Source organism: Lytechinus variegatus, chromosome 9 (assembly GCF_018143015.1).
Source record: "Lytechinus variegatus isolate NC3 chromosome 9, Lvar_3.0, whole genome shotgun sequence".
In the NCBI taxonomy this organism is placed as follows: domain Eukaryota; kingdom Metazoa; phylum Echinodermata; class Echinoidea; order Temnopleuroida; family Toxopneustidae; genus Lytechinus; species Lytechinus variegatus.
In genome coordinates this window covers 25,077,453-25,105,148 of record NC_054748.1, presented here as the reverse complement: position 1 = coordinate 25,105,148, position 27,696 = coordinate 25,077,453, and the positions used below count along the sequence as shown (strand labels likewise).

Here is a 27,696-nt window from a genome sequence, read left to right as displayed (position 1 = left end):
TAATCTAAGTAATTTCAGATGAAAGAGGAGATTCTAAGCTTTACAATGGTAGGTCATTTGTCTATTGTATTTGTGATTAAGTTACATGTATGATAAATCATTGATAAATCTTGGTTTCGTTTTTTTTGTGGGATGCGAAACTTGTAAATACTTATATAGACTATAAGTTGAATTTTTTTTTTTATAAAAGAAATAAAAGTTTGATGGATTGAAATATTGAGACATCATTCCAGTGGTGAGGGGAACAGAGATATGTAGATCATGATTTTTTTTTAACCATTAAGCACTGTGCATAGATGATACAAATGCTTCATATAGAATTATTATTTATTTATTACAAAAACCAAATTAGTTATATTGTATATTTTTTACAATTTTGGTACACTCTTGAAAAGATGTGGAGATTATGCACATTAACGACAGATAATAAAAGTGCTTATGGCTATTGGAGATACAAAAATCATACATTTAAAATATAAGAATCATACATTTAAAATAATGCCTAACTTAAGTTAGATAACATTAATAACCTACAAATCTAATCAATTCTGCAGAACATTTACATTTCATGCCCAAATAGTGATTTCAAGATTCTCTGAGCTCAATCCGATGGTTCTTGTACGTGGTCCCAAGTGATTGAACTTTGTTACCAGTGGTTTATGATAAATTGATGTTTTCTTTATTTTGGAACAAAAAAATTATGTCATCATAAAACCCTGTATTACGACATTCGGGTCAAAGCATCATTATATTAAGTAAAACAATTACCTTTATATTGGTGTCAAAATGACCAGTAGCCATAGAATACATGTTGTATAACTGAAAAGGACTTATTGTGAGAACTTATGCTCAATGTAAATTTAAGAGTTATCTATATTTTGCAATAAAACGATTAGGAGCTGATCCAAGAAAGTCATTGATTCTTGTGTTTATTCTCTTACTTCTCTCACGTGACTGTTTTGATTGTAGTGATTTTGAGAGAGAATGAACCTATTCATGCATGCTGCAACAAAATTATTGGCCTAAGTCATTGTATCCATCGCGTACATTCGTAATTCCGAAGGTTCATTAATCCGAAGGTTCATTACTCCGAAAACGAAGTGAGGTTGTAATTCCGAAGGTTCGTTAATCTGAAAACGAAATGAGGTTCGTAATTCCTTTCGTTCGTAATTCCTTTGGTTCGTTAGTCTGAAAACTAATGATTAGCTGACCTTATTTCGTTTTCGGACCAACAAACCTTCGGAACAAAGAACCTTATTTCGTTTTCAGATTAAAGAACCTTCGGAACAACGAACCTTATTTCGTTTTTGAATTAACGAACCTTCGGAACATCGAACCTTATTTCGTTTTCGGATTGTCGAACCTTCGGAATAACGCCACAAATGTTCGGATTAACGAACATCGAGGTATAGACAATTTACGTGTTTCGGAATTACGAACCTTCGGAATTACAAAGTGTAACCGTATGCATGTACATAAGTCTACTCGAATATTATTCTGGGAGGGGAGGGGATTTTTTCTTTCTTTTTGTGCAATCACTTGCTATGAAATATATTCTATGCTCTTAGCCAATAAGATAAAGGTATTTCAGTCGCTAAATTAGAAAATTGCAATCAGAAGTCCTTCCATGATCCGCCCAATCAGACAGGGTTCATAGCCCTGGGAAGTGAGGGTGAATATGCCCTCCCCTTTTAACTAAATTACTTCCTTTATTTCTGTTCATTGATTTATTCATTTTTATTTGTAATTTATTTATACATTATTTACATATAATACGTTCAATGTATTTGGTTTTTATTTTTTTTAGGAGTTGAGGTAGGGGCTCGGCAGATTGTTTTTTGAGTAACTTTTGTCAGGTTTCTAGCAATGAAGACCTTTTCAATTTCTTCCTTTTTTGTTCTTCTTCCCTTGTTATATGAGCAATTATGTCTCTTTGTTTCTGTTTTTTTTTGGGGGGGGGTGCTTTTATGTGCCCCTTGTGCTATGAAATCTTGGACCCGCCCCTACTTCACGATTTTCTGATCTCGAAATTGCTCTTTTTGTTGCTTAATCTTTCTCCCTGACGCCTTCCGCACCCCCGTTGGTATAAACCTCTTTCATGTCGAGAGAATCGGGATGCTTTTCGATTTTAACAATTTTTACTTCGTCGTCGTCTTCATCAGGCTATAGTAGGGACGGGGCGTGGTCGTGAAGAGGAGGGCGAGGAAGTGGTGAGGTCATGAAACGGGGGATGGGGAAAGGGTAATGTCATGAAGAGGTGGGCGGGGAAAGCGTGTGGTTATGAAAAAGGAGAGCAAGAAAAGTGTGTGGTCATGAAAAGGAGGGTGGGGAAAGGGTGTGGTCATGAAAAGGAGGATGGGGAAAGGGTGTGGTCATGAAAAGGAGGATGGGGAAAGGGTAATGTCACGAAGAGGTGGACGGAGAAAGCATGTGGTTATGAAAAGAAGGGTGGAAAAGGGTGTGGTCATGAAGCGGGAGGGGAGGGGGATGTGGGTATGAAGAGGTGGTGGGCAGGTAAAAGAGAGGAAAAGAGAAAAATAAAATGTTCGATTATACCAAACTTGTTTATAGACGAGAAAAAAAAACCAAGATCATCTTGGATGATATTCAAGATCTTAATAGAAAAAATAGTACATCATTTTTTTTTGCAATATATCATTCATGTTCCACATAAGCCTGTATTCTATAGTCCATTATAGTCTTTTGAATTAATAGGATTTTTTTTAAAATGCAATATAATAAAGGAGAATGTCATTGGAGGTTACACACATTATAAAATTATCGTAATCTTGAGTTCTTTATTGGTCGCGTCTTCAAAATTTGATCATGTGTAATGTTAAGTAATGAAAAATAAAATCCAAATGGATTTTGTGAGCGGTCTTTTTAATACCTCATCTTCCAAGATCTTTTCGGCTCCACATCGCATCTTTTCCTTAACACTCTCGGTGAAGCAAGGAAAGAGAGCATCCGTAAAGTTGTACTTAAGACGGTGATCGTACGAATCAGGATCGGTGAAACCTGAGATGGAAAGAGAGGGAGAGAGACATAGGGGTCAGAGAGGGAGAGATGAAGTTGTCAGCAGGGCATCTCTACATGCAGTTTCTTCCGGGAGTTTCTTTTTTATCAATGATGCACGGCGACGATATGCGATAGCGATATGGTAGCGACGTAAGTAATACCTTGGTCACATTTGATCTACGACCAGGCGCGGATCCAGGAGGGGGCCGAGCCGGCCCCGGCCGCCCCTATTTTTTGACAACCTGCAGAAAAATGTTTACTCTTTACCTTGATAGAAACTACGAAAAACAGAAAGAAAAGTAAGAAAGAGGTATTTTACCCATGATGTGTAATTAAAGCCTAGTAACGACCGGCACGACCCCGAAAGGAAACAAAAAAAAGGTGAGGGGAAGAATTGGAAAAAAGACTTTATATAATTTTTTTCGCTCGCGCTTCGCGCTCGCATTGCCTGTGTAATGAATCCCATTCAAGAGGGTTAAATGACACTAATATATAACCAGTACATATACAATATATCCAATTCTGATATAAATTTGCACACAATTCTCTAGCACATCAAGCATTTATTATTTTGTTTGATTTACACAAATTGTTAATGTGTATCAAAATGTTCGGCTCGCGCTGCGCGCTCGCATTGTTTAATTTGTGAGATACCTATGCTCTTTGGAAATTCTTACCAAAGTTTGTCAAAATGCTCCTTTATCATGTCAGTATATCAAAAAATTAAGCTCATGCTTCGCGCTCGCATTTAATTGTTTGAGACGCACAGCTTGTTTATTTAAATAAAAACGCGCTTAGACTGTTCATTTTTTTCAGGTCGGAATATCAGAAATTTTGAGCTCGTGCTTCGCACTATCATTATTTATTTGGTGATACTTGTATCCTCTTCAATAATCACTTAAAACAGTCCTAATTGGTCACTTTTCACGTTACTATATGATAAAATTTCGGCTCGCGCTTCGCGCTCGCATTGTTTAGTTGGATACTTATCTTTGTTCATGATTATAAAGACTGCTCTGAATCTTCAGTTCTAAGGACATAAAATATCAAAGATTTTTAGCTCGCGCTTCGCGCTCGCATTATATATTAAGACCACATGAGATACCTAATATTGTTCATAGCAATAAAAACTAACATATGCTTAAAACTTCAGTCTTTAGTTAGGATTACCCCGTGAAAAACCAACAAAAAAAGCCAGATTGTAGCGGCCAATCGAGAAAAATGTTGATCAAAATATTTTTCGCCCCCCCCCCCCTATTGGCGAAAGCTGGATCCGCCCCTGACGACGGCCGTACGGCGAATCGACAACAGTCGTTTTATTAATTTCAACTCAAACCACCATGTTGTTGGTACAAAAAAATGTTGAAACGACTGTTTTCGACTCGCCGTACGGCCGCCGTAGAGCAAATGTGACCATGGTATAAACGGGACACATCTTCACATTATTTCGCGAATTAGACCATGGACCTATATAGCTGTAGGTCCACGTTTAGACATAATCAAGACGCTTTGTCGATCACGCTCTTTTGCATTGAAAAATATTTCTTTCATTGTTATTTTCTCAGGTTTTATCTTGACCAGTGAGTTTCCCCAAGCGGAATACACTTTTACTGTAATATGATTTGGGGTTCAATTAAGAAAGCGGCGCCATCCTTTCTCGTACATTCTCGTACACTTTAGAATAATAAGTCAAAAGAGTGGTCTTATTTGACAATTATAAATTATTCCTTCACAAGATTCGTTTTTAATACCATGAAAAAAGTCAAAGAACATTGCCTGAACAATTCGAAGAATATGTTTTTTTTTAATCATAGATATGTACCGGACTCCTAAATTTGCACATTTTCGATTTGAACGACAAATTAATGTATAATTAAGGAATATGATCGAACACCGTTCAAATTGCTTGTCAAAATAATAACTAGAAGAATTCTGAACACATGGTTATTTATTATAGTGTAGATACTAAAATAATGATAAGCTCACCTGTAAGAGCACTGACCAACATACCAACAATAATGCAGGTCAATGCCCCGATAGGAGGGTAGAAATAAAACGAAATGGCGTATAATTCAGCAAGAGCAGGTCTGTGAATAAAACAAAATGAAATAAGAAAACAAAAATATCAAAAGAAAATATGCCTTTTTGTTTAACGAGAATATGAAGAATGAGAAAGTAAGAGGGACAGGGAGAGAGAGGGGGGCGGCGAGAGATGTAGGAATGTTCTGTGAAAAATGAAAGATTGATAACAGAAATGAATATTAAAGGTCGTACGGAAAAAGGATCACATTACAAAAGGACAAGTCCACCCCAACAAAAAGTTAATTTGGAAAAAAAGACAAAATTCCAACTAGCAAAACACTGAAAATTTCATCTAAATCGGATGTAAAATATGAAAGTTATGACATTTTAAAGTTTTGCTTCATTTCACAAAACAGTTATATGCACATTCTGGTCGGTATTCAAATTGGCAGACTAATGACTTCACCCACTCACTATTTCTTTTGTATTTTATTATATGAAGTATGAAATATTCTAATTTTCTCCTCCTTGTCAAGTGAAACAAAGTTTCATTTCTCCCTGAACATGTAGAATTATTATTGTTTTAACAGCTTATGGTTAAGTTTAGTTGGTCCTTCTTGTCAAATCTGTAAGAATTGAAATACTGTATTATTCAAACATTAAAAAAAAGAAATAGTGAGTGATGAACATCATAGACTCTCTCATTTGCATATCACTGAGTTGTGCATTTAACTGTTTTGTAAAAAATAAGCGAAAGTTAAAAATGTCGTAACTTTCTTATTTTACATCCGATTTCGATGAAATTTGCAGCGTTATGTTTGTTTGATTTTTCTCTATCGATTCAAATCAACAATATTCTGGGGTGGACTTGACCTTTAAAGTAAGTCCCTTTTCAGAGGCCTTGTTAAACTGAAGATAATAATTCTATAGCTATTCTCCATTTCGAAGTTAACAATTTCATTTTCATTTGTTTTAGTACTATTGATATTGAACCAACAATTTTCGGTATTTCCTGTTTTTCTCGTGTCACCTTGAGCTTGTTGCCCACTTTAAAAAAGAAATGTATTTCTTAAATAAGTATATTTCATTTTGTCCTCACTTGTCATTCTCTTCAGTAAAAGACGCTGTAGTTGTTGCATCAAGAGTTGTTCCATCCGTGTAAAAGTTTGACTCGGTTGTCATGGTGATATTGGGAACTGGACAGCCTTCAACGGAGAGGGCGTTTTGTCCTCTCACAGAAGGGTAAAAAATTGAACCGACCTTTATCCAGGCTAAGAGAAGGTAGCTACATAGCAAACCAGCAAAAGCACCCTAGCGAACAAAATAAGAAGAAAAAGCGGACCATTTGATTGAACGAGAACACACAAAAAAAAATGAAAGTTGTCATTTTTCAGCAGACAAATATGATTCCCTCCCCCCGTCCTAATCACTCCTGTACCAAACTACACGAAGAGACGGTTTTGCGCCAATATCTAGCAGACCCTTATTTTATGTAAAAAAAAGCAACGGACCGAGTTCCGCGCCTTGCAGCACACCGGATTGAGAAGAATTAAGAAGAAGAAGACTGGGATCAAAATAGAAAAAAGCAGGAGGAAGAATACAACGAAGGAGACGAAATAAAAGATTAAGAATAAGACAACAGAAAGAGGGGGAGGAAAAGGTTTAGCATACTGCCTCTAATATGCTACAGCTATGAAACATTAATCCGTCAAACTCGGATTAGACCCCAGCGTCAATCCCCTCTTGAATACATCAGCTTACCTTTGTGTTGCACCGGTGCATGAAAATACCAAGAGTAAAAACACCAAGCATGCATCCATTCCCTATTCCGACAATTGACATCACAAGCTTTGTAACGGCAAAGGGAGAAAAAAATAAAATTATCACCGTATTTCAGAGTGCAAATCATTACGTACAGTATATCCGGGTTGTTTTGAAAACAATAGTTTTCCACTGCGGGTTACCCCACCATTTCCAACACCGAAAATTAGTAATTTGCTTCAATAACACAGCATCCATATAGAAACACTCATGTTTCTTTAGAATACGACGTATCCTTTATGCAACTTTTTTTTAACACAAAATCACAATTAAAATCATAATAGCCCCAGCATATAGTTAGAACAAACCATAATTATGAAAATAATGATTGAATGACTATAGATTTGCTATTACCACTGTCTTACGAAAGGTTTAATTTTACTACTACTACTACTACTACTACTACTACTACTACTACTGCTACTATACTACTTCTATTACTTCTATTACTACTACTATACTACTACTACCACTACTTCTACTACTACTGCTGCTACTACTATTACTACTACTACTGCTACTACTGCTGCTACTACTACTACTACTACTATACTACTCCTACTACTAGTACTATTACTACTACTACTACTACTATACTACTATACTACTACTACTACTGCTGCTGCTGCTGCTGCTGCTACTACTTATACTACTGCTACTCCTACTACTACTACTATACTACTACTACTACTACTACTACTCCTACTACAACAACTACTACTACTACTTCTACTGCTGCTACTACTACTCCTACTACTACTACTACTAATAATAATATTAATAATACTACTAATAATAATAGCAAATTTTTATAAAGCGCTTTTCCCTGAGTGGCCCAAAGCGCGTTACAGCATATTATTACCCCGGTCATTGGATTCATTTCAATCAAGCACGAAACCAATTTCCACTCCCTGGGGAGCATTCCTTGCATTCATCGCAGCCACATTATGGCGCTGGCAAAATCAAACATACAATATCTTTCGCGTCCTACCGGGTACCCATTTAGCACCTGGGTCGAGAGTGGCAAAGTGTGGATTAACGCCTTGCCAAAGGACGCTAGACCGCGGTGGGATTCGAACACACGACCCTCTGTTTACAAGGCGAGAGTCAGAACCACTACACCACGGCTCTTCTACTACTATTACTACTACTTCTATACTACTGCTGCTACTACTACTACGACGACTATCACTAGCGATTTCATAGCTGTAATAATATATATAATCTTCTGTTATTCAGACAATACTGAAGACCTTTCGTATAATTATATTTTATTTCCTTCATAATCAAGAACTTATACGTAGTTGGAAAATAGTTTCATGTTACCTGAAGCACGCCCTGCTTTAGAGCACTTGCCAGAAAGGCGAATCCGATGCTAACCAATCCGTAGAAAAGACCTACAATTGTTTGTTTGTTTTTCAAAAAGATGTGGTTAAAACCGGATAAATGGATATTTAGAAAAAGAATTTTAAAAAAAGAAAATGAAAATAATAAAGAGAGAGATTAAGAGCCTCGCTCCCGGCAGTTACAACGATCCCCACTAATCAACAAAAATATATTCAATTCCATTCAATTCGACAAGGCTTGCTGTAAATAGTATAATTCTAATATAAGTTTAATTCTAATATAAATGTTTAATTCTAATATAAATGTTCCTTTCATTAATCCTGATTTATGATGAAATAATTTCCCTTTTTTCCTTTCATATTTTTCATGCGAAGTACGACTCGTTGAAAGACCGGGTCGTAGTCAGATCGCATTTTACGACGGGCTTAAGACTTACCGAGAGCCTTTGTGATCTTAACGTATGTCTCTGGTCGTAACTTTGGCCATATTGACTTGACACCGTCCTCTGCCGTGACTGCAGACAGTGCGTTGATCCCCGATGATAGAGTACTGTAAATGATGATGAAGATAGTAATGAAAACCAGTTATGACAATGATAGATAGATATATAGATAGATAGAATTATATTGTCATTGTAAGAGTTGTATCCCTAAAGACGACGCGAGGTTGCGTCGAAAATTCGGAATAAACAATGTTGCAATAAACTTTTTGTTGGAACTTATCTCGCAAAGAAGTACTCTTTGTCTCTTTTATTGAAAGATATATGAATAAAGAAATATATACTACATAACGATAATAACTGTTTTGCATGAAAATTAGAGGAACATTATTATTAAGGTTTACTTTTTCAGAACATAAACAATAATACAGTCAGATGAAGATAAATTTAATGGACAAATTTATATAAATTGTAATCAATCAGTACAGATAATACTGATACCGAAGAATGTCAAAGTAACGCAAAAAAATAATGCCAAAGATTTAAAATAAATCCTGATCGGCTGTGAATAGTTACCAGCCGATTATTAGATTTAGTTTTAAACCTTGTATATTTGATTTTAAAAGATTTGAATTTTTTTTTTTTAGATTTGAAAGTTAATCCAAAAGATTTAAAACAAATCCAATATTCGGCTGGTCACTATCCACAGCCGATTTGGATTTATTTAAAATACTTGGAATTTGGAGTGTATTATGTTCATTGCATACTGTAGACTCCCATTGAGAGAAAGAGAAGCAGAAAGGACCCGAAGAACTGAAGAAATAAAAAGTGAAATAAACATGGGGATGACGACAAATAGTATGTATAACAATCACTACCGTAACTAGGGGGGAGGGGACAGACTGCCCCCTGACGAGTCACAACTGATCCCTGACGAGCCACGAGTGGTCCCCTCTTTTGAACTTGAAGACCTCTTTTCTTTTTCTTTTTTTTTGCTTGTCAATTTGCGGCCCCCCCTTGGAAAATCCTGGTTACGCCACTGATTTTAATACATGTAGAACGAGCAAATGAACGATTGTTGAATAAATTAAAACATTATTTCTTAAAAAAAAACGGTATTGCTCAGAAAAGAAGGCACTCACTGCCGGCAATGGGGGTGGGGGACGCATGCCCTTTGCCCCGCCTGGATCATAATTCAGATGTTGTTTGAAGGTTTGCATGGTGGCATGTACAATTGCTGATGTGGTTTACAGTACACCATGTGGAGTGTTATAGGATCAGTGGATAGAAGAAGAGAAGAAGTGGATAGGCGAGAAAGTGGAGATTTGAGAGTAGAGTATTCTTTCTTGAAAATAGTCCTGAAAAGCTGTTCTCACTCAACATTCCTTCTGGTTTACAGTCCTTTTCAGGACTATTTTCAAGAAAGAATACTCTACTCTCATATCTCCACTTTCTCGCCTATCCACTTCTTCTCTTCTTCTATCCACTGATTCTACACTCCACATGGTGTACCGTAAACCACATCAGCAATTGGATCATAATTATTCAAGAGTGTACTATCGTTTGTTTGTTGCGTACCTCAATGAAGCACTGACGACTGTCGACAGGAAAAGTCCAGGAAATCCCGGCAAATTAACAAACAAATCCATCACCATCAGCGGCATTATCTGTAACATTCAGTAGGATAAACATTCAGTTTTTCTTCATCTTGTAAATAATAAGATTTTGCCTTTTTTCATTTAAAATGCCTCACTGGAAAAAAAAACCTTATGAGTTTTCGTGGATTACCCTGATTAAGTATATATGTTTTGGTGACTAGGCAAATTGAATCAATCAATCAGTTTATGTTTTATATTGAGTATTATTAGTGTAATTATTAATGAATTCTTCGTATGGTCATCTATCACTTAAATAATTAAAACTGATTATGTAGGATTTTCACTATTTCCTCTCAGCTGGTCAGATGCCATGATTCATAGTAGATCATAAATGTTTTTGTCAGTAGACCATCGCTAACAAAACTTCCTTCTCTGGTTACTTTTCTCTCAGCCAATCAGACGCAAGGATTTCAGTAGCTTATAACAACTGTTAGTGAAAAAACATTGACAAAACTTTCCATCTCACCTGGTCTTTATTGCTGACCAAGCCCTGTTTAAGTGGATCACAGTCGACGTAATAAGCGTACATGACGATCCCGGTGAGAACAGTTAATGCCTTGATAACTCCCTTGATGATGGTCGCTAGAACCATTGCTCTGGGGGGGGAAAAGAAGAATTATTTCTGATAAAAAAAACATTTTTTTCTTTATCGTATGGCAGGAAAATAATGAATCTTAATTTATTTTAGCCTACAAACATTTCTTCATTTACCCGGTGGGGGGGGGCACTTCCATTGACGAGTGGATACCATATGCGCGACCATCATGACCATGGGGTCTCGAAAAGCACCCTAAACACGTATTTTCCATATTCTGACAATGCACCCCTTAACAAGTATCGGCGTGTGAAACCCTACCCTTAACAAGTATTGGAAACGAATACTATTGGCAAGTATTCCCTGAAATGAACCCCTAAATAAGTACAGAGATATTTTATTGTTATGTCACGCGTCGGTCGGTTGTCGGTTTTACCTTTAGTTGCCATTATTTTTGGCTTAGTACGGCCCCAACCAACACACCTCGCGCAATTCGGACTCTAAACACGTAGGCCTAGAGTAGGGGCAAAAGGGACATCCTTTTGACATCCTTTATAAAACATTTTGATTTTGTTTTATCATCCCCGCATATTTGACCCTATTAACACGTATATTTTTCCGAGCGAAATAGATACCCTTTTTCAATATATTTGTGTTTTTGACACCCTTTTCACGTTACGTACGTAACGTACCCTCACTTGAAAAAGACATCCTTTTACGCGTTTTTTTTTGGTCGAACATGGTATCCACTCGTCAATGTAAGTGCCCCCCCCCCCCCGGGATTACGAATGAGATGATAATGGTGATGATGGTGATGATGGTGATGATGCATGATGATGATGGTGATGATGATGATGGTGATGATGATAAAGATGATGATGATGATGACGATGGTGACGGTGGTGATGATGATGATGATGATGATGATGAAGATGATGATGATGAATATTATCATGATTATAAAAAAACGATTAAGAACAAAAGGAGAAACTCGATCAGGCACAAAACAACAATGTAGTGGTAATATGAATAATATCATTATTTATTCAATCATTGTCTTTTAATGAGGTATACTTTGTGAAATATGTAAAATAAGGTCAAATTAAAATTCGAAAGCATCCAAACTTACTGCACAGCTTTCTTTCTAGTCCCACATGCTAATAATCGTTGAATGCTCATTTGAGTGATACCGGATCCCAGGTTAAGGGTAGCAAAACCAATTACCATCGACCAGACTGTGTACCGAATACGAGGATCGAATCTGAAGCTAAATTTCCATAATAAACAAAAATAATATTAGAAAAAAACTGAAAAATTATACATACATATTGATTTATATCCACTCGGTAAAGTATTAGTGCACACTGTTAAAAAAATCCCTGATTTTACAGGGAAAAGGGGAGATTTTGCAGAAAGCAATAACAGAATCATTCTGTAAATTCATAAAACATGAATTCTTCTGCAATTTAACAGAATCTGTTTTAAAGGGGAAAAAGGATGTTTTATTAAACATGTTAAAGGAAATTTGTAAGGTTCCATACACCAAATACAAATTTCCTGTAATTTTACATGATAGAATATAAGATTACGCAATCCGCTAAGATTACAGATGTTCTCGAGACTCTGCTGCAGGAACTTCTTTTATTTTAAGGATAAATTTTCTAACAAAGCGCTGTTTTGTCCATTCATCTTTTTTTTTCTTTACGTACATCTCATAATTTACATACAACATTTTTAAAATTCATGGACGAAGAATGATTTAATTGAATTTGTTAAGATAATCCATCAAAAATATTCACTGAAATGTTCACTAGCATCTGTGGCCCTCCCGATTTTTTCCTTCTTTTGTTTGTTTGTTTATTTTCTTATTGTTTGTTTCTTTGTTTGGTCATCCTCACTCGAAAAGTCGAAGTCGGTTGCCTTCGCCTGCGATCCGCCAGACTTCCCCGAGCCCGCCGACGTCGATGCAGCCCTTGATGACGAAGGCGATCACACCGACGAAGATGATGATGGCCTGTAGGGTATCAGTCCACAACACCGCCTTCATTTCACCCTAGAATATGACAGAATTAAAGCTTTATTCTCTAATATTTTCTCCTGCAAAGGACCCAAGGACGCGGGGGCTGCTCCCACTCCTTTCAATAAACGTGTGTAAGAACGTTAAAATGACCGTCTGATTGTGATTTTCTATATGGTGACCCCCCCCCCCCCCCGAATAGCCAGGGCACGGAAATAATCAAAGCAACCTCGGTTATAGCCAAATGCATGAGCGTTTCGGATGTTTTATCTCGCATACATTCGTAATTCCGAAGGTTCGGATATTCCGAAGGTTCGTATTTCCGAAGGTTCGTAATTCCGAAGGTTCGTATTTCCGAAGGTTCGTAATTCCGAAGGTTCGCAAGTCCGAAAACGAAGTGAAGGTTCGTAATTCCGAAGGTTCGTTAATCCGAAAACGAAATGAGGTTCGTAATTCTGAAGGTTCGTTAGTCCGAAAACGTAATGATTAATGAACCTTATTTCGTTTTCGGATTAACGAATCTTCGGAACATCGAACCTTATTTTGTTTTCGGATTATCGAACCTTCGGAATAACGCCACAAATGTTCGGATTAACGAACCCTTTCACGTTTTCGGATTAACGAACATCGAGGTATAGGCAAATTACGCGTTTCAGAATTACGAACCTTCGGAATAAAGAATCTTCGGAATTACGAAGTGTAACCGTTTTATCCGACAAGTCCTGTTTTATCTGAGAGTTACCATACTGTCATTGCTTCTCACCCAATCAATATCAAGGGAAGTCATCAGGGGCCCGTTGCAGAAAGAGTTGTAATCGATCGCAACTCTAAAAAATCATGCGCAACTTGATTTTCAACCAATCAACAGCGCGCATTTGGGACTTGCGTTTGATTTTTTGAGTTGCGTTTAAACGCAACTCTTTCTGCAACAGGCCCCAGATCGGACATATCTTGCCAGACTACCATAGACCAGTTCGTAGTTACTTCATGGACAATCTTGGTCAAATGACCTTTCATTTCTTTTATTATGATAGGCAGATTTTAAAGCAAGATATTACGTAAGCTTGCCTTACATATAGCAGGGTGAAGAAATTGAACAGACTGGTGGGTGTTTCATGAAAGTTGGTAGCACTTACTAAATTGTCAGTACTGACAATTTTAGTGCCTCCTTGGTTTTGATTGGCTGAGAGGCACTGGCCTCTGACTGTTACTATGGTAACTGTTGGAGAAAGACAACTTGTCAATGCTTACAACTTTCATGAAACGGCCCCCAGGTGACTATAGAATAGCACACCAATAGACCAGTTCGTAGTTACTTCATGGACAATTTTGGTCAAATGACCTTTCATTTCTTTCATCATGATAGGCAGATTTTAAAGCAAGATATTACGTAAGCTTGCCTTACATAGCAGGATGAAGAAATCGAATAGACCGGGTGACTATAATAGCACACAAATGAACACTTAATGAAGGCATTTGTTGCATCCCTTCTTTGAATGCATATCTTAGCATGTTGCACAATGTACTTTGCAAACTGTGAAATACCAGCCGTCCGTGGAAGTATTGTTGTTTTTTGTGGATGTAAATGAAAACGACAATTCAAAAGAATATATGAATAATCAAGACATCAAAGTTGGTGCTTATCTCATTAGATTTTAAAGCCCCATGTCACTTTAGTACAAATGACCTTCTTCTGATCATGCGTAGAATTTGTTGATCATGCGCAGAAAGGAACTCCGAACTGGCTTAAAGATGAAAGGCTCACAGAGAAACTATGTACATGCTACCTAATTATTGCCTGAGATTTTCCTACACACTTGCTGAAAAAAAAAAATCTAATGGCTGGTAGCAAGTTTAGTTTATCCCGTTTAACCAAATTAAAACAAACAAACAATTTTCTTTGATTTTTTTTAATTGTTTTTCTTATATTACAAAATATGGTGAGGACGAAGTATCCGGGATCATCATTTTTAAAATATAGGCACATATAGACAATTGTATACTTCACACTTAAACTTCAGATGTTATACATTGCTTCTTATTTTGTACCGAGTGCTTCGTTATTTTTTTTTATCTGACAATGACTTCAAAATTTGAAAAAAAAATTGTCTTTATATTTACCAAAACCATATTGCCAACTTTAAATTGTGAAGATGCAAGTGCTGTGCATATTGACGAAGAACTAACACGAGCAAACAAATTTATTTACATGAACACAATGAAATTCGATTACAGGGACAGTCATTTCATTTTGGTACTATAGTCCCTCCCTGAAATTTTGGTTGATAAACTTTTTTTGTTTTCTTCATTTTTGGCTTGTCAATTTTGTTTCCTGCGCCCCCCCCCCCCTCAAAATTTTGGGCTTCCGCCGCCAATGGGGACAGTGAAACTCTCATGAAGATAAGATGGACTTGGGTAAAAGTCCAAGAACTTTAACCGGGGCCAAACAACATCTATTATGTTTCCTCTATAGAAGGAATGAACCACGAGTCTTTTTCACAAAAATTGCTATTAAATCTACTTTTCCCCAAAACAGAGTTGTTGAAGTAAGTGTCACAATAGCTGCGTGAAGTATGTTATAATATCAAGTTTTCAATATCGGTTCTAAGCTTTTGAAATCATTAAATTTGAGTGGCCGCCAGTGAACTTGTTTATAGAAATTGTGCATTCGTTATTTTTAGCAAATCTTTCTAAAACGGGATCCAGCGCGCCGCAATCGATTACTCGCTAAATGAAATGGCCTATCAAGATGATCGTCGCATGCGCATTTTGCTGAGTAGACAAACTGAGAGCCATTCACAAATGTTCTTTCAAATAAGCGATCAATCACTGACCTTTGTGTAACGGGGTCCATATATAAAAACATGACAAATCATATTGTATTCATAGCAATTTAAGTCAATATGAGCTGCAAAAATGCATCTTATGAACAGAAGTAATTGATGGGGGGGGGGCGGTGCCAACATATTTGGAGAAGAACATGTAGTAGGGGAGAGAGATAGGGTTCCCATGCACCCGAATGATATATTTTTTTAACCTACATTTTTGGAATCCGTAAGATGTCTAGTGAATGAATTTTGATGTTCCCAAAACGAAATATTGTCCCATGGGGTTCAAATTCAAGATGGCGTCCAAAATGGCCGCCATATTCATGGGATTTGGATTTTCGTACATAGATTCTTACACAAACATCCATTTGCCACAAAATTAGTGTCATATGAAAGACAAATAAATTTTCTACAAGTTGATACTATTCATGGGTGATGAAAAGGTAATTTGGCTGAGATTTTAATAAGAAAAGTGCAATTTTGAGATTTTTTTCAAAAAAATTGAAAAAAAAAAATTTGTGAAATACATAATTTACCATAAATCTAAAGAAAATAGCGGAATCGCCTCGAAATTTTCTAGAAAACTTTCCTAATATACAACTATTAAGTGGACGAAATTCCAAATTGATATCATTTTTAGTCACAAACTTATAATGTCTCAAACTTGAAAATTCAATTTTCAGAAATTTAGCTTTTTTTTACTGCATATCGGAGACTTGGATATACTAATGTATATTGTCGCATTTTCAACCCAGAAAATGGAAATAGGCCTTAATAAAATGCGAAATTATCTATTATTTTTGTTAGTAGAATTTACTACAATCCCTTTATTCTTCGATTTAAAGTCGGTTGATATAGTTTTTGAAAGAATTAAGACTTTTTGCCAAAATTTGTATGTTTTTGGTAAAAAAAATACACATGCACTGTTATTGATCAGATTTATTATGAATATCAGTAAAAAATAAAATCTCAACATTCGATATTAAAGAGGATGTATCAACGAGAATATTGGCAGGCTTCATGCCACCATAAGTATCTTCATTTGCTTCAGATAGAAGGAAAATATGTTGAATGTATTAAGCGATTTTGTGCTAAAGTGAGGCCAAAAGCAACCTCAGTGTGGTAGTCACACTCATGAAAACGATTACAAAGTGACGAATGGTATGTCATTCAAATAATACAATAGCTTGGATCAGCCTCTCGCATCGATTGTGTTGGTATGACAAACACACCGTAATGTACAGTATGTAATGTGCATGGTAATAGAAATGTATCTGATTAAGAAGGATGCAAAGACAAAAAAGGTGTTTTTGTAACATTATAAAGAAATTTATTTAATGAAGTCTCTTGGAAACAGTTATAAGATACACTTGCACTGCAGGTAATAGAGATGAAGTTCTGACACATCAATAAACAACTCAAAGGAATATGTCGAAGCTATACCCCCACTTTATCTGTATTTTTAATCTATGGCATGTATTCCTAAATCAGTTTTATCGAAGTTATGACATTTCAAAGTTTTGCTTATTTTTAACAAAATGGTTATATGAACGAACCACTTACATCCAAATGAGAGAGTCGATGATGTCACTCACTATTTATTTTGTTTTTTATTGTTTGAATTATACAATATTTCATTTTTTACAAATTTGACGATTAGGACCTCCTTGCCTGAAGCACAAAATGTTAAAATAATGGAATTCCATGTTTTCAGGGAGGAATGAAACTTAATTTCACATGACAATGACGAGAAAATAGAAATATTTCATATTTCATATAATAAAATACACAAGAAATAGTGAGTGAGTGATGTCATCAGTTCCTCATTTGCATAATGACCAAGATGTGCATATAACTGTTTTGTGAAATGAAGCGAAACTTTAAAATGCCATAACTTTCTTATTTTACATCCGGTTTTGATGAAACTTTCAGTGTTATGCTTGTTGATTTTTTTTCTCCTTTTATTCAAATCAAGTTTTTGTTGGGGTGGACTTGTTCTTTAACAGAACTTTTCAATGCGACACCATAGGAAAACAAATTACAAACGTTTTGAGGGTATTCTGAGTATGAGAAATTAATTGAGTGGGTTATCTTTATTCTTTATGAATTAGAATAAACAATTCTGATATATTTAATTGACAAAAATCTCTTTCTGTTGACCAATGTAAAGAAGGGGAGGGTTCTTTTGGTACATTGAGATGTGTATGGTTGTGTTATTAATCTATTTAATATTTTCAAAAGTAGAAAATGTGGTGACGAATCAGTACCACGGAAAGGGCCTCCTGTGAATTGCATTTTACAATTTGCAACAATTAACTTATATCATGTCAAAATGTAAGCATTATGGTTCTTAGGGAGGACTAGACAGACAGGCAGCCAATCTTAGAAGTCACTGGCAGGCTCATGTGCTAGATTTGGGCGATCTTTTTGAGCTAAAACTTTGTGCCAATGTAATCTTGAAAGATATATTCCTGATCCAAAAGTTGTAAACTTGGACTGGAAAAGCAATTTTGCTTGCTGCAAAATTCTGGAGTATCTTATTCTCCGGGCAACCATGACGGCAGTTTTGGTTGCCAACGTCACCCGGGCAACCGCTAATTTCGAGCCCTGCTTTGGAGTGGGGATGGTGGATGGAATTTCACTCACGTGTGATCTGTTCCTTCGCAAGATTCCCCCGTTTTGGCTTTGATACTTTGATACTAAGACCTGGGTTCCACACAGACCTTGGATGCTTTAGCTAGTATCCAAGTGTGTTACCTTGGATGTATAACTCTCACTGGCTGTCCTACATACAGAGGTTGTAGATCAGAACTTGCATGTCGATAATTCATTTCCTTCACCTTGTCTTGACTATTCATGAGAAAATCAGTGGTAGTAGAATCTCTCGAGAAATAGTGACTTGATAATGTGGTTCTGATGGGTCTACCAAATAACATTTCTGCTGGTGATCTCAAGTTACTTTCGACTGGTGTTGCTCACAGGTTCATCATTGCTAGTTGACTGTCTTGGCCAGTCTGAGAACAATTTATCAACAGATTCGTGACTGTACGAACCATCCTCTGAGCTAATCCGTTTGATCTTGGATAGTGTGGAGAAGAAGTAGTGTGCTTGATATTCAACTTTTTTTCTTCTACTGCCTTGCTTGATGTTTTTGGCATGTGTCACACTTTATCAACTGGTCAATGTCCTTGTTGATGTTTGACAAGAACACTGTCTCACGAGCAATTCGTCTGTTACTTTCGATTCCCATGTGTCCTAGGTGAAGCTGTCCAAGGATATAATTCCACAGTGACTTCGGTAAGATGACTTTACTTCCCGTGAAGAGTACTCCAGGTGATAATCCGATGTTATCTCTGTACGACCAATACTGCCTAAGGGATTTTGATAACTCTTCGACTGTTTCAGGCCAACTCTGAGTAACTATCCGCCATAATGATCTGGGACTTGGATCATTGGCCGTTTCTCTCAGATCAAGTTCTGTCCTCTTGAGTTGTCCGAAGAGTAAAAAGTCGATCGCATACGCGAATCTTTTTCCTCAGAGCAGATGGATTTAACTCTGACACCTAACGGTACATCACATTGGGATTAGGAAGTCGACTCAACGGATCGGAAAGAATCATGTCGTTTCCAGTTCGGTAATTGACTTGACACTGGTTTTCTTGGACTTTGATAAGCGATCCCTGTAGATGTGGCGGTGCACTTGTAATGTTTTTTCCATATAATTTCCAGTGGTCTGTCATTGATTATGACTGTGAATTCCTTCCCGAACAGGTATTATAAAAGCGTTTGATACCAAACATTAGGACTAAGATTTCCCTCTATGTTTGAGTAGCTGGACTGTGCAGTGGAAAGACTTTGGATGCAAACGCAGCAGGTTACCTTCCCGAGGCAGGCATGCTCCTAAATCTTTCATTGATGCATCTATCTCCACAGTTCTCTCACTCTCTCTCTGGGTCATAGAACGTACTGTAGGCATGCACCTGATGATACTGAACATTTTAGGCTGTACAAGGAATGTTCATGATCATCGTCCCAGATGAAGGATACTTCCTTGTCAAGAAGTTATCGAAGTGGTGCTGACTTTTCCCACAAGTTTAGGAATATATGCTGCTAGGTATTTGAACAACATTAAGCATTTCTGAACATCCTCTATGTCCTTGGGTAATAGTACTGTTGGCTTCTACCTTGCGAGGGTCTGGGTAGATATCTGATTTAGTGCACTTTGAGCCAAAGAAGTTGATAGCTTCTTTCTTGATTGTGCACTTGGAGCTGTTGAACACTAAGCCTTCTTGCTTTGCTGTCTCCATGAACAAGTACAGATTCTTGTCGTGTTCCTCCACGTTGATCTTGATCTTGTGTGCTGCACTTGCGTGGTGCGTCTATGATAGGTTTAGTGATGTCCTTGACACGTAGCATCGCTTTTCCTTTGAAACTACCAATATCATCGAAGTGCTCTGGAAATGCTTGTTCGAGATCCTTATCACTTTTGATAGGTGTTTGTTTAGGTTTAGAGTTAGGTGTAGATGTGTCATAATTGTACATTGAGTGAATTGTGATAATTCCAAGATCAGTGCAACCTAACAACCCAAGGATAGCTGAAACCTTGACATCTGGTACATAGAATGTCTGTGTTGACCATTTTGGACTGTAACATTTTATGTCAAGTGTACCTTTACATTTAATTGGAATCTCACCATAAGCTTTAAGTTTTACTGGTGTTTATTTCACTAATGATTCCCACATTCAACTTTATATTTCCTTGGCGTACGCACTATGATTGTGTTAGTATTTGCACTTGAGTCAAGTCTTAGGTAGAGCTTATGTTGACCGACTATGTGGACATTTGTCAATGTTAGCAAATGCTACTGTACCTTCTGAATTTACAACTGTGTGTGGCCCATTGGTGTGTCAAATTATGTAAAGTTGGATGGACTGCCTTTTGACTGATAATGATCATGATCTGTGATAGTATTGTGTGCTGTGTCCATTTTGCTGATTGGTTAGTTCTTTCGACCTTTTGATTTTGATCGTGATTTCATTTGTTTCGTTAAACGATCATCAGATACCATGTCAGATCTTCGGTCACCTAAACTATGTTATGGTTTTCGACTATGACCACTTTGTGATTGACGACAGAATTACCCCAAATGACTTTCACTGTGGAGAGCCGATTCAATTAATATTGACTCCCAAATAGTTCATAGTTGTCTGAGAATGATAATTGAGGATTTTCCTTCATTATCAAAGCAAAAGGAACAGAGTTGTAAACATAAGAGATATACAATAAACAGAATTTTCAAATTTTGGCTCTTTATAAATTTAGAAAAGAGTTAGAGCGTGTTGGAAAATAAACCTGATTTTGGAATACAGGCCATAGATTCAAAATACAGATAAGGTGGGGGTAGCTTTGACATGTTCCTTTCAGTTGTGTATTGATGTGTCAGAACTTCATCTCTATTACCTGCAGTAGTGTATCTTATAACTCTTTCCAAGAGACTTCATTAAATAAATGTCTTTATGATGCAACAGAAACAACTTTTTTGCCTTTACATCCTTTTGAATCAGATACATTTCTATTGCCATGCTCATTACACACTGTACATAACAGTGTGTTAGTCATATCAACACAATCGATGCGAGAGGCTGATCCAAGCTATTGTATCATTTAAATGATACCATTCATCACTTTGCTATTGTTTTCATGGGTGTGACTGACACGCTGAGGTTGCTTTTTGGCCTCACTTTAGCACAAAATCGCTTGAAACATTCAGCATACTTTCCTTCTTTCTGAAGCAAATGAAGATACTTATGGTGGCATGAAGCCTGCCAATATTCTCGTTGATACATCCTCTTTCATATCGAATGTTGAGATTGTGCATTTATTATTATATTCATAATAAATCTGATCAATAACAGTGCATGTGTAATTTTTTTTACCAAAAACGTACACATTTTGGCAGAAAGTCTTAATTCTTTCAAAAACTATATCAACCGAGGGACTTTAACTCAAAGAATAAAGGGATTGTAGTAAATTATACTAACGAAATAATAGATAATTTCACATTTTATTAATCCTATTTCAATTTGCTGGGGTGAAAATGTGACAATATACATTAGTATATCCAAGTCTCCGATATGCAGTAAAAAGCAAAATTTCTGAAAATTGAATTTTCAAGTTTGAGACATTATAAGTTTGTGACTAAAAATGATATCAATTTGGAATTTCGTCCACTTAATAGTTGTATATTAGGAAAGTTTTCTAGAAAATTTCGAGGCGATTCCGCTATTTTCTTTAGATTTATGGTAAATTATGTATTTCACAATTTTTCAATTTTTTGAAAAAAAATCTCAAAATTGCACTTTTCTTATTAAAATCTCAGCCAAATTACCTTTTCATCACCCATGAATAGTATCAACTTGTAGAAAATTTATTTGTCTTTCATATGACACTAATTTTGTGGCAAATGGATGTTTGTGTAAGAATCTATGTACGAAAATCCAAATCCCATGAATATGGCGGCCATTTTGGACGCCATCTTGAATTTGAACCCCATGGGACAATATTTCGTTTTGGGAACATCAAAATTCATTCACTAGACATCTTACGGATTCCAAAAATGTAGGTTTAAAAAATATATCATTCGGGTGCATGGGAACCCTATCTCCCTCCCAGACTAAGGGGATCTTGGGGATTCAAAGTGATTCATTTTTTCGATGAAAAGGGGATATATTGTTATTCCTCTCTGTTCAATACCGCATCGCTAGTTATTTTGTAATAATTGCTGATTATACTTGCCTTCATAATATTACTTCAATTTAATCCAATTTATTTATAAGAAATATTTCAACGCAAACTAAAATATAGGTTGATCCGTTTAAAAATTAACGAAAAATAGATATATATATAATACAAAAGAATTAGGCTGCATGGATTGGAAAATTGTGATAAAGGAATAGATGAATAAATGAATAATTAATGATCCTTTGAATGTGATATAAGATGATCATAAGAAACTTACCAATGTGGTATAAAATATGCACACCCCACCGGTTGATAATATGGAAGCCCACATGTTCATCCCAGTTACTATGGAAACGGATATAAACACATACAATAGTAAAAACTCTGATTATTTTTTCATACAATGCGGTTCACTTTATGAACCTTACAGCTGTTGTCTAAACGGTTTTGAGTGTTTAAAAGCTTTAACAACACATTTTAATTTTTTAGTATCTAATTCACATTAATGGTTGTTTAAACATTTTAAACAACTATAATGTTCATATCAATCTATAGGGTCGTGTAAAATTTCAAACAGCGTTTTTACGGCGCAGACATACATGTTTAAATGAAACATTTTTTATAAATGTTTTTATTGAACAAATCAAAAGAAATCACAATCACAAGCCATCAAAACATTTACAAAATATTGTATCATTAAAAAAGAGAGGAAATAAAAGAAATAAAAAAATAAAAAGGAAGCCTTTTTATGTCCAACCTTACGTCAGCTCTTATCACTTATAGTTATCATGTAGGATTTTATAAATAAAAGAAATCAAACTTTTGAATTATCAAAATGGAGCTGTCACACCTGTCCCAATATTAAAAGTGTCATTGTAGAGAAGCTCAATATAATATAAAATAACTTAATGTGTGATATAACCTCTGCAAGCGATTGCAAAAGTTGCATGATAATAAGACAAAACCATACACTCTTCAGTTGTTGAGTCAAAGAGAGAGAGAAAAAATATACATATAAAAATCCATTACCGGGTATATAAAGAGGAGGCATGCAAGCCATGAAACAATTTATTGCAGTAAGGCGGATAACCAATTTCAGCGCTACTAACAAAAAGTCAGTATATTCTTTCAAGTATTTCCTGGTCATGTCCACCCCAATAAGCCAATTCACAGTTTGCTCATGATCAACTTTTCTCAAATGACCTTTGCGATTTTTCATTAGGATAAGCACTATCATTTTCAAATGTCGATTTTGTGTAAGCTTTACCGGTAGAATATTTAAATTCTAAGAACAAAAGGCATTGTGAAGACCAGGTGACTAGAAAAGTACATCAGGGATAAAGTTTGGAAATCTGTTTTATTGTCTGCCTTTGGCACATTTGACTTTTGTTTAGGCTACTAGCTGTCAAATACCAGTGATTATGAAGGCTCTATTTATTACTCTTCAGCTTGGATGCGATAAAATGAATATTTTGAAAGGAATACATGTACTGAATAATCATCAAATCACAAATGCCTGTCAGTGAATTTGAAAGCCACCTTCATGGTTTATCTCAGATGACCCTTTTCTGTTCGTGCGCAGTTTACAACCGTGAACAGGCTTATAAAAAGTTGATTTGAACATGGACCTACAACAACACTATAAAAACAAGATTTGAATAAATAAAGGAATCAAACGGGAACATTTTATCAAAATCGGATGTAAAAAAAAGAATGTTCTGAAAAAGACTATGCAAAAGTTCAAGATCATCAGAAAAGCAAATGGGATGTTTAAAAAAATACTTGTTCTCCTAAAGATTTTTTTATCCTTTGGTATGTTTAAAGTTCAAAGTATAAAAATCATTGGGAACCAGACAAAAGAGAATCAATATAATTTTTAAACAAATATGTGAAAGATGCATGTTACCTGCATTTATTGCCAGTGCTGGTGTATACATGGCTATCCCCATGAAAATCATCTGGAAATAAATCATAAAAATAGTGTTTTCTTAATATAATCACAGTAGTTACATTCATAAATTAGGCTTAGCCGACACTGACCTATGGCCAGGGGGGACATGGCTCCGAAAATTTCAACCATCAAGAAAAAGGGAGGGAAAAAAGGAAAGTAAAAGGGCGAAATAAGATATTATTTTCTGAATAATTATGTTGTCAAAACATAGCATAAAATCAGCTTTCAAATAGGTCATTTTTAGCTGTAATTGGTTTAAGACTTAAGAAAATATGTTCTCCTATACATCACGACTGCCCCCCCCCCCTCAAAAAAAGAAGAAAATATAGCTCATTACACCAATGCTGATTACAATTATATGAATGAAAATAGTATATGGTATACTGTATATTGGTGTACCACACCAAATTTGTATCAAAACATTGTTGTTTTTTTACAACGCTTTTAAAAGGCAGATTGATTTTTAATGCGCATTAATTCAGTTATGCAACAAAATCAGCAACTCTTGATAACAATCGGGGGCGGTTTCACGGCATTTTGATAGAGCACGGGGGGGGGGGGGCGGGGGGGGTGGGAGCGACCCCAATCTTTTCGATTGAAGTACAAGGGCATTATAGGGATAGACTCGTGGTAATGTTCTTCCTTAAGCTCTTCTTGCTCTTCTTTCATCATTTTTTCTTATCATTGTTCTCCTTCTCCCTCTCTCCATTTCCCCTTTTTGGGGTCATTACTTGAAAAATCATGAGGCTGGGTTGTGGTCACACCCCTGTACGCCCCCCCCCCTCTTGTCACCAGCGCAATCTCTGACAAAAGGAGGACAAAAGGACATGGCCACAATCCATATATTGAAAATGGCCCGTCAAGTGTGAATGAACAACTGGGAGGCCTTTCTCGAAAATTCGTGAAACGGAACAATTTCGTCCTAAGTTTCGGAGCTGATGAAAAATTGCACATATGTCGTTTGTCCAGGGTCAGTGATGAAACTGCAGATTTGATTCACCAATTTTCGACAAAGACTCCTTCCTCGCTCTTTGTCACGAAGGCCATCTGGCAATAGATTTTCTATGTTCTTGGAAGCGTTCAGCGCCGCGGTGCGAAAATTCTTTCTTTAATAGGTTTATCGTATATTTGTGATGTGATTTCATTGAATAAATATACAGAAACCTACTCACCGTCTGTAATGTAAAGATTACTGTGCCACATAACCTGACATATCGATTGAAGCGCCTCTCCAGGTACTATAAATAAAAGACAAAATAGTGATTTGCCAGTTGGTCTAATCCTACATGGTATGATATAACTTGGTCTAATGCTATTTGATCTCACCATCATCACCATCTTTATAATAATAAAAATAAAATATCTTCATAATCAATCATAAACATCATCTTCACCACCATCATAACGGGCATCTTAACGGGTCGTCACCAAAATCTTCATCCCCCTAATCATCACATTTGAATCTTGAAGAAGTATAGACCTACTCTCCTCGAAAGCGTCGACGGAGACTTGTGTTGAACCATCATCGTCGATCATCACCACCTTCATTCTAATCAACAGCATCATCATCGCCATCAACATCATCATCATCAGTATCATCATCATCATCACCACCACCACCACCACCATCATCATCATCACCATCATCATCATCACCACCACCACCATCTTCATCATCATCACCACTACCTCCACCAACACCACCACCACCACCATCATCATCATCATCATCACCACCACCACCACCATCATCATCACCACTACCTGCACCACCACCACCACCATCATCATCATCATCATCACCACCACCACCATCATGCATCATCACCACTACCACCACCACCACCACCACCATCATCATCACCATCATCATCATCATCACCACCACCACCACCATCATCATAACCACCACCACCATCATCATCACCACCACCACCACCACCACCATCATCATCACCACCACCACCACCACCATCATCATCACCACTACCACCACCACCACCATCATCATCACCATCATCATCATCACCACCACCACCACCATCATCATAACCACCACCACCATCTTCATCACCACCACCACCACCATCATCATCACCACTACCTCCACCACCACCATCATCATAACCACCACCACCATTTTCATTATAATCAACGGCAGCAACATCCATCAACATCATCCACAATCACGAATGCCATGATGATTATTATACATGTAGTTGTTGTATTTCCAACTCATTATTGTATTAGGTCATTTGCTATACATGTGAAAGAAAATTTATTTTAGCATCTCGAAAGTACTTAAACATGTTGCGTTTTTAATTCCTTCTTTTACTTTTTAATCTGCATATATTTTTGGTTAGAAGGCTCTACACTCTAAAATAAGTTCACTCATAAGTACAGGGTAAATTGGGAATTAACATGCATGTTTGTTGGGTAAAAAGATTTTACGCAATGCTGCGTTGAAATAGCCCAATACTCAGCAAACATCATGCATATGCATGTTCCCTTTCTATCCAATATTGGGTCCAATTTTACTAAGTGTTTTTAGAGTTGGTGGTCATGAAGATGTTGATAGGCAGATGGTGATGGGATTATGATGATGATGATGGTGGTGTTGGTGGTGGTTGTGGTGATGATGATTCTGTTAGGCTATTGGTAGTGTTATTGATTAATCATAATCACACCTTAAATCTCACCTCGTAGACGCTCGTAATTCGAAGACGGAAAAATATCGGCAGAAAGAGTCGACACAGGAAGAAATTCGCGATCACATTGGTAAAAACCACCCAGACATACATGGTGTCGTACATATAGATCTCCGCTGCTGTCCCGATCACCGACACCGCCGAGAGAACGCTGACGACCACCGACAACGCTACGGGGACGATGTTCATCTGACGATTACCGAGGAGAAACTCCTCGTTCGTTCGCTGACGACCTCCGGTCATCGCCGCGTACAGGCCGATGGCAGCCGAGATCAAAAGCATGAAGCCGAAGATGACATAATCCCAGACGCCGAAGTAGCGGGGACCTGAATCTACCGTTCCTGAATCCATATTGCTTTAAAAAAAAAGTTATTTTGAATTAATACAATGGCACCAGACAATGAATAAAAAATTACAGAAATAAAACTCGCATGCAAGTATATAGAGTCATGATGTTAAATGCTTCTTCAAATTTTCGGCTCTATTTCTACATGTATTTCAGGAAATGTATCAGTTTCTGTATTCTATTTATATTTTGTTGACGAATCGGGTTTATCTAAAACATCTAACATTTGTAATAAAAAAATCCTAGATAGGTGAGAAAATGTTA

General features: G+C 36.6%; 1 protein-coding gene across 1 annotated transcript; it reads right to left on the bottom strand.

Moving 5' to 3' along the window:
- Window positions 1-1,963: 1,963 nt before the first annotated feature.
- On the bottom strand, window positions 1,964-27,437 carry LOC121422077 (sodium/iodide cotransporter-like). Its single transcript, XM_041616885.1, has 15 exons — window positions 27,078-27,437; window positions 25,551-25,616; window positions 24,334-24,385; window positions 22,705-22,772; window positions 12,739-12,893; window positions 11,970-12,107; window positions 10,772-10,901; window positions 10,226-10,314; window positions 8,645-8,757; window positions 8,188-8,258; window positions 6,802-6,888; window positions 6,140-6,351; window positions 5,005-5,105; window positions 2,891-3,018; window positions 1,964-2,163 (listed from the first exon to the last, which is right to left on the bottom strand). The coding sequence occupies exons 1-15, from the start codon at window positions 27,435-27,437 to the stop codon at window positions 2,047-2,049; spliced, it is 1,887 nt and encodes a 628-aa protein (XP_041472819.1). The 3' UTR covers window positions 1,964-2,046.
- Window positions 27,438-27,696: the final 259 nt, after the last annotated feature.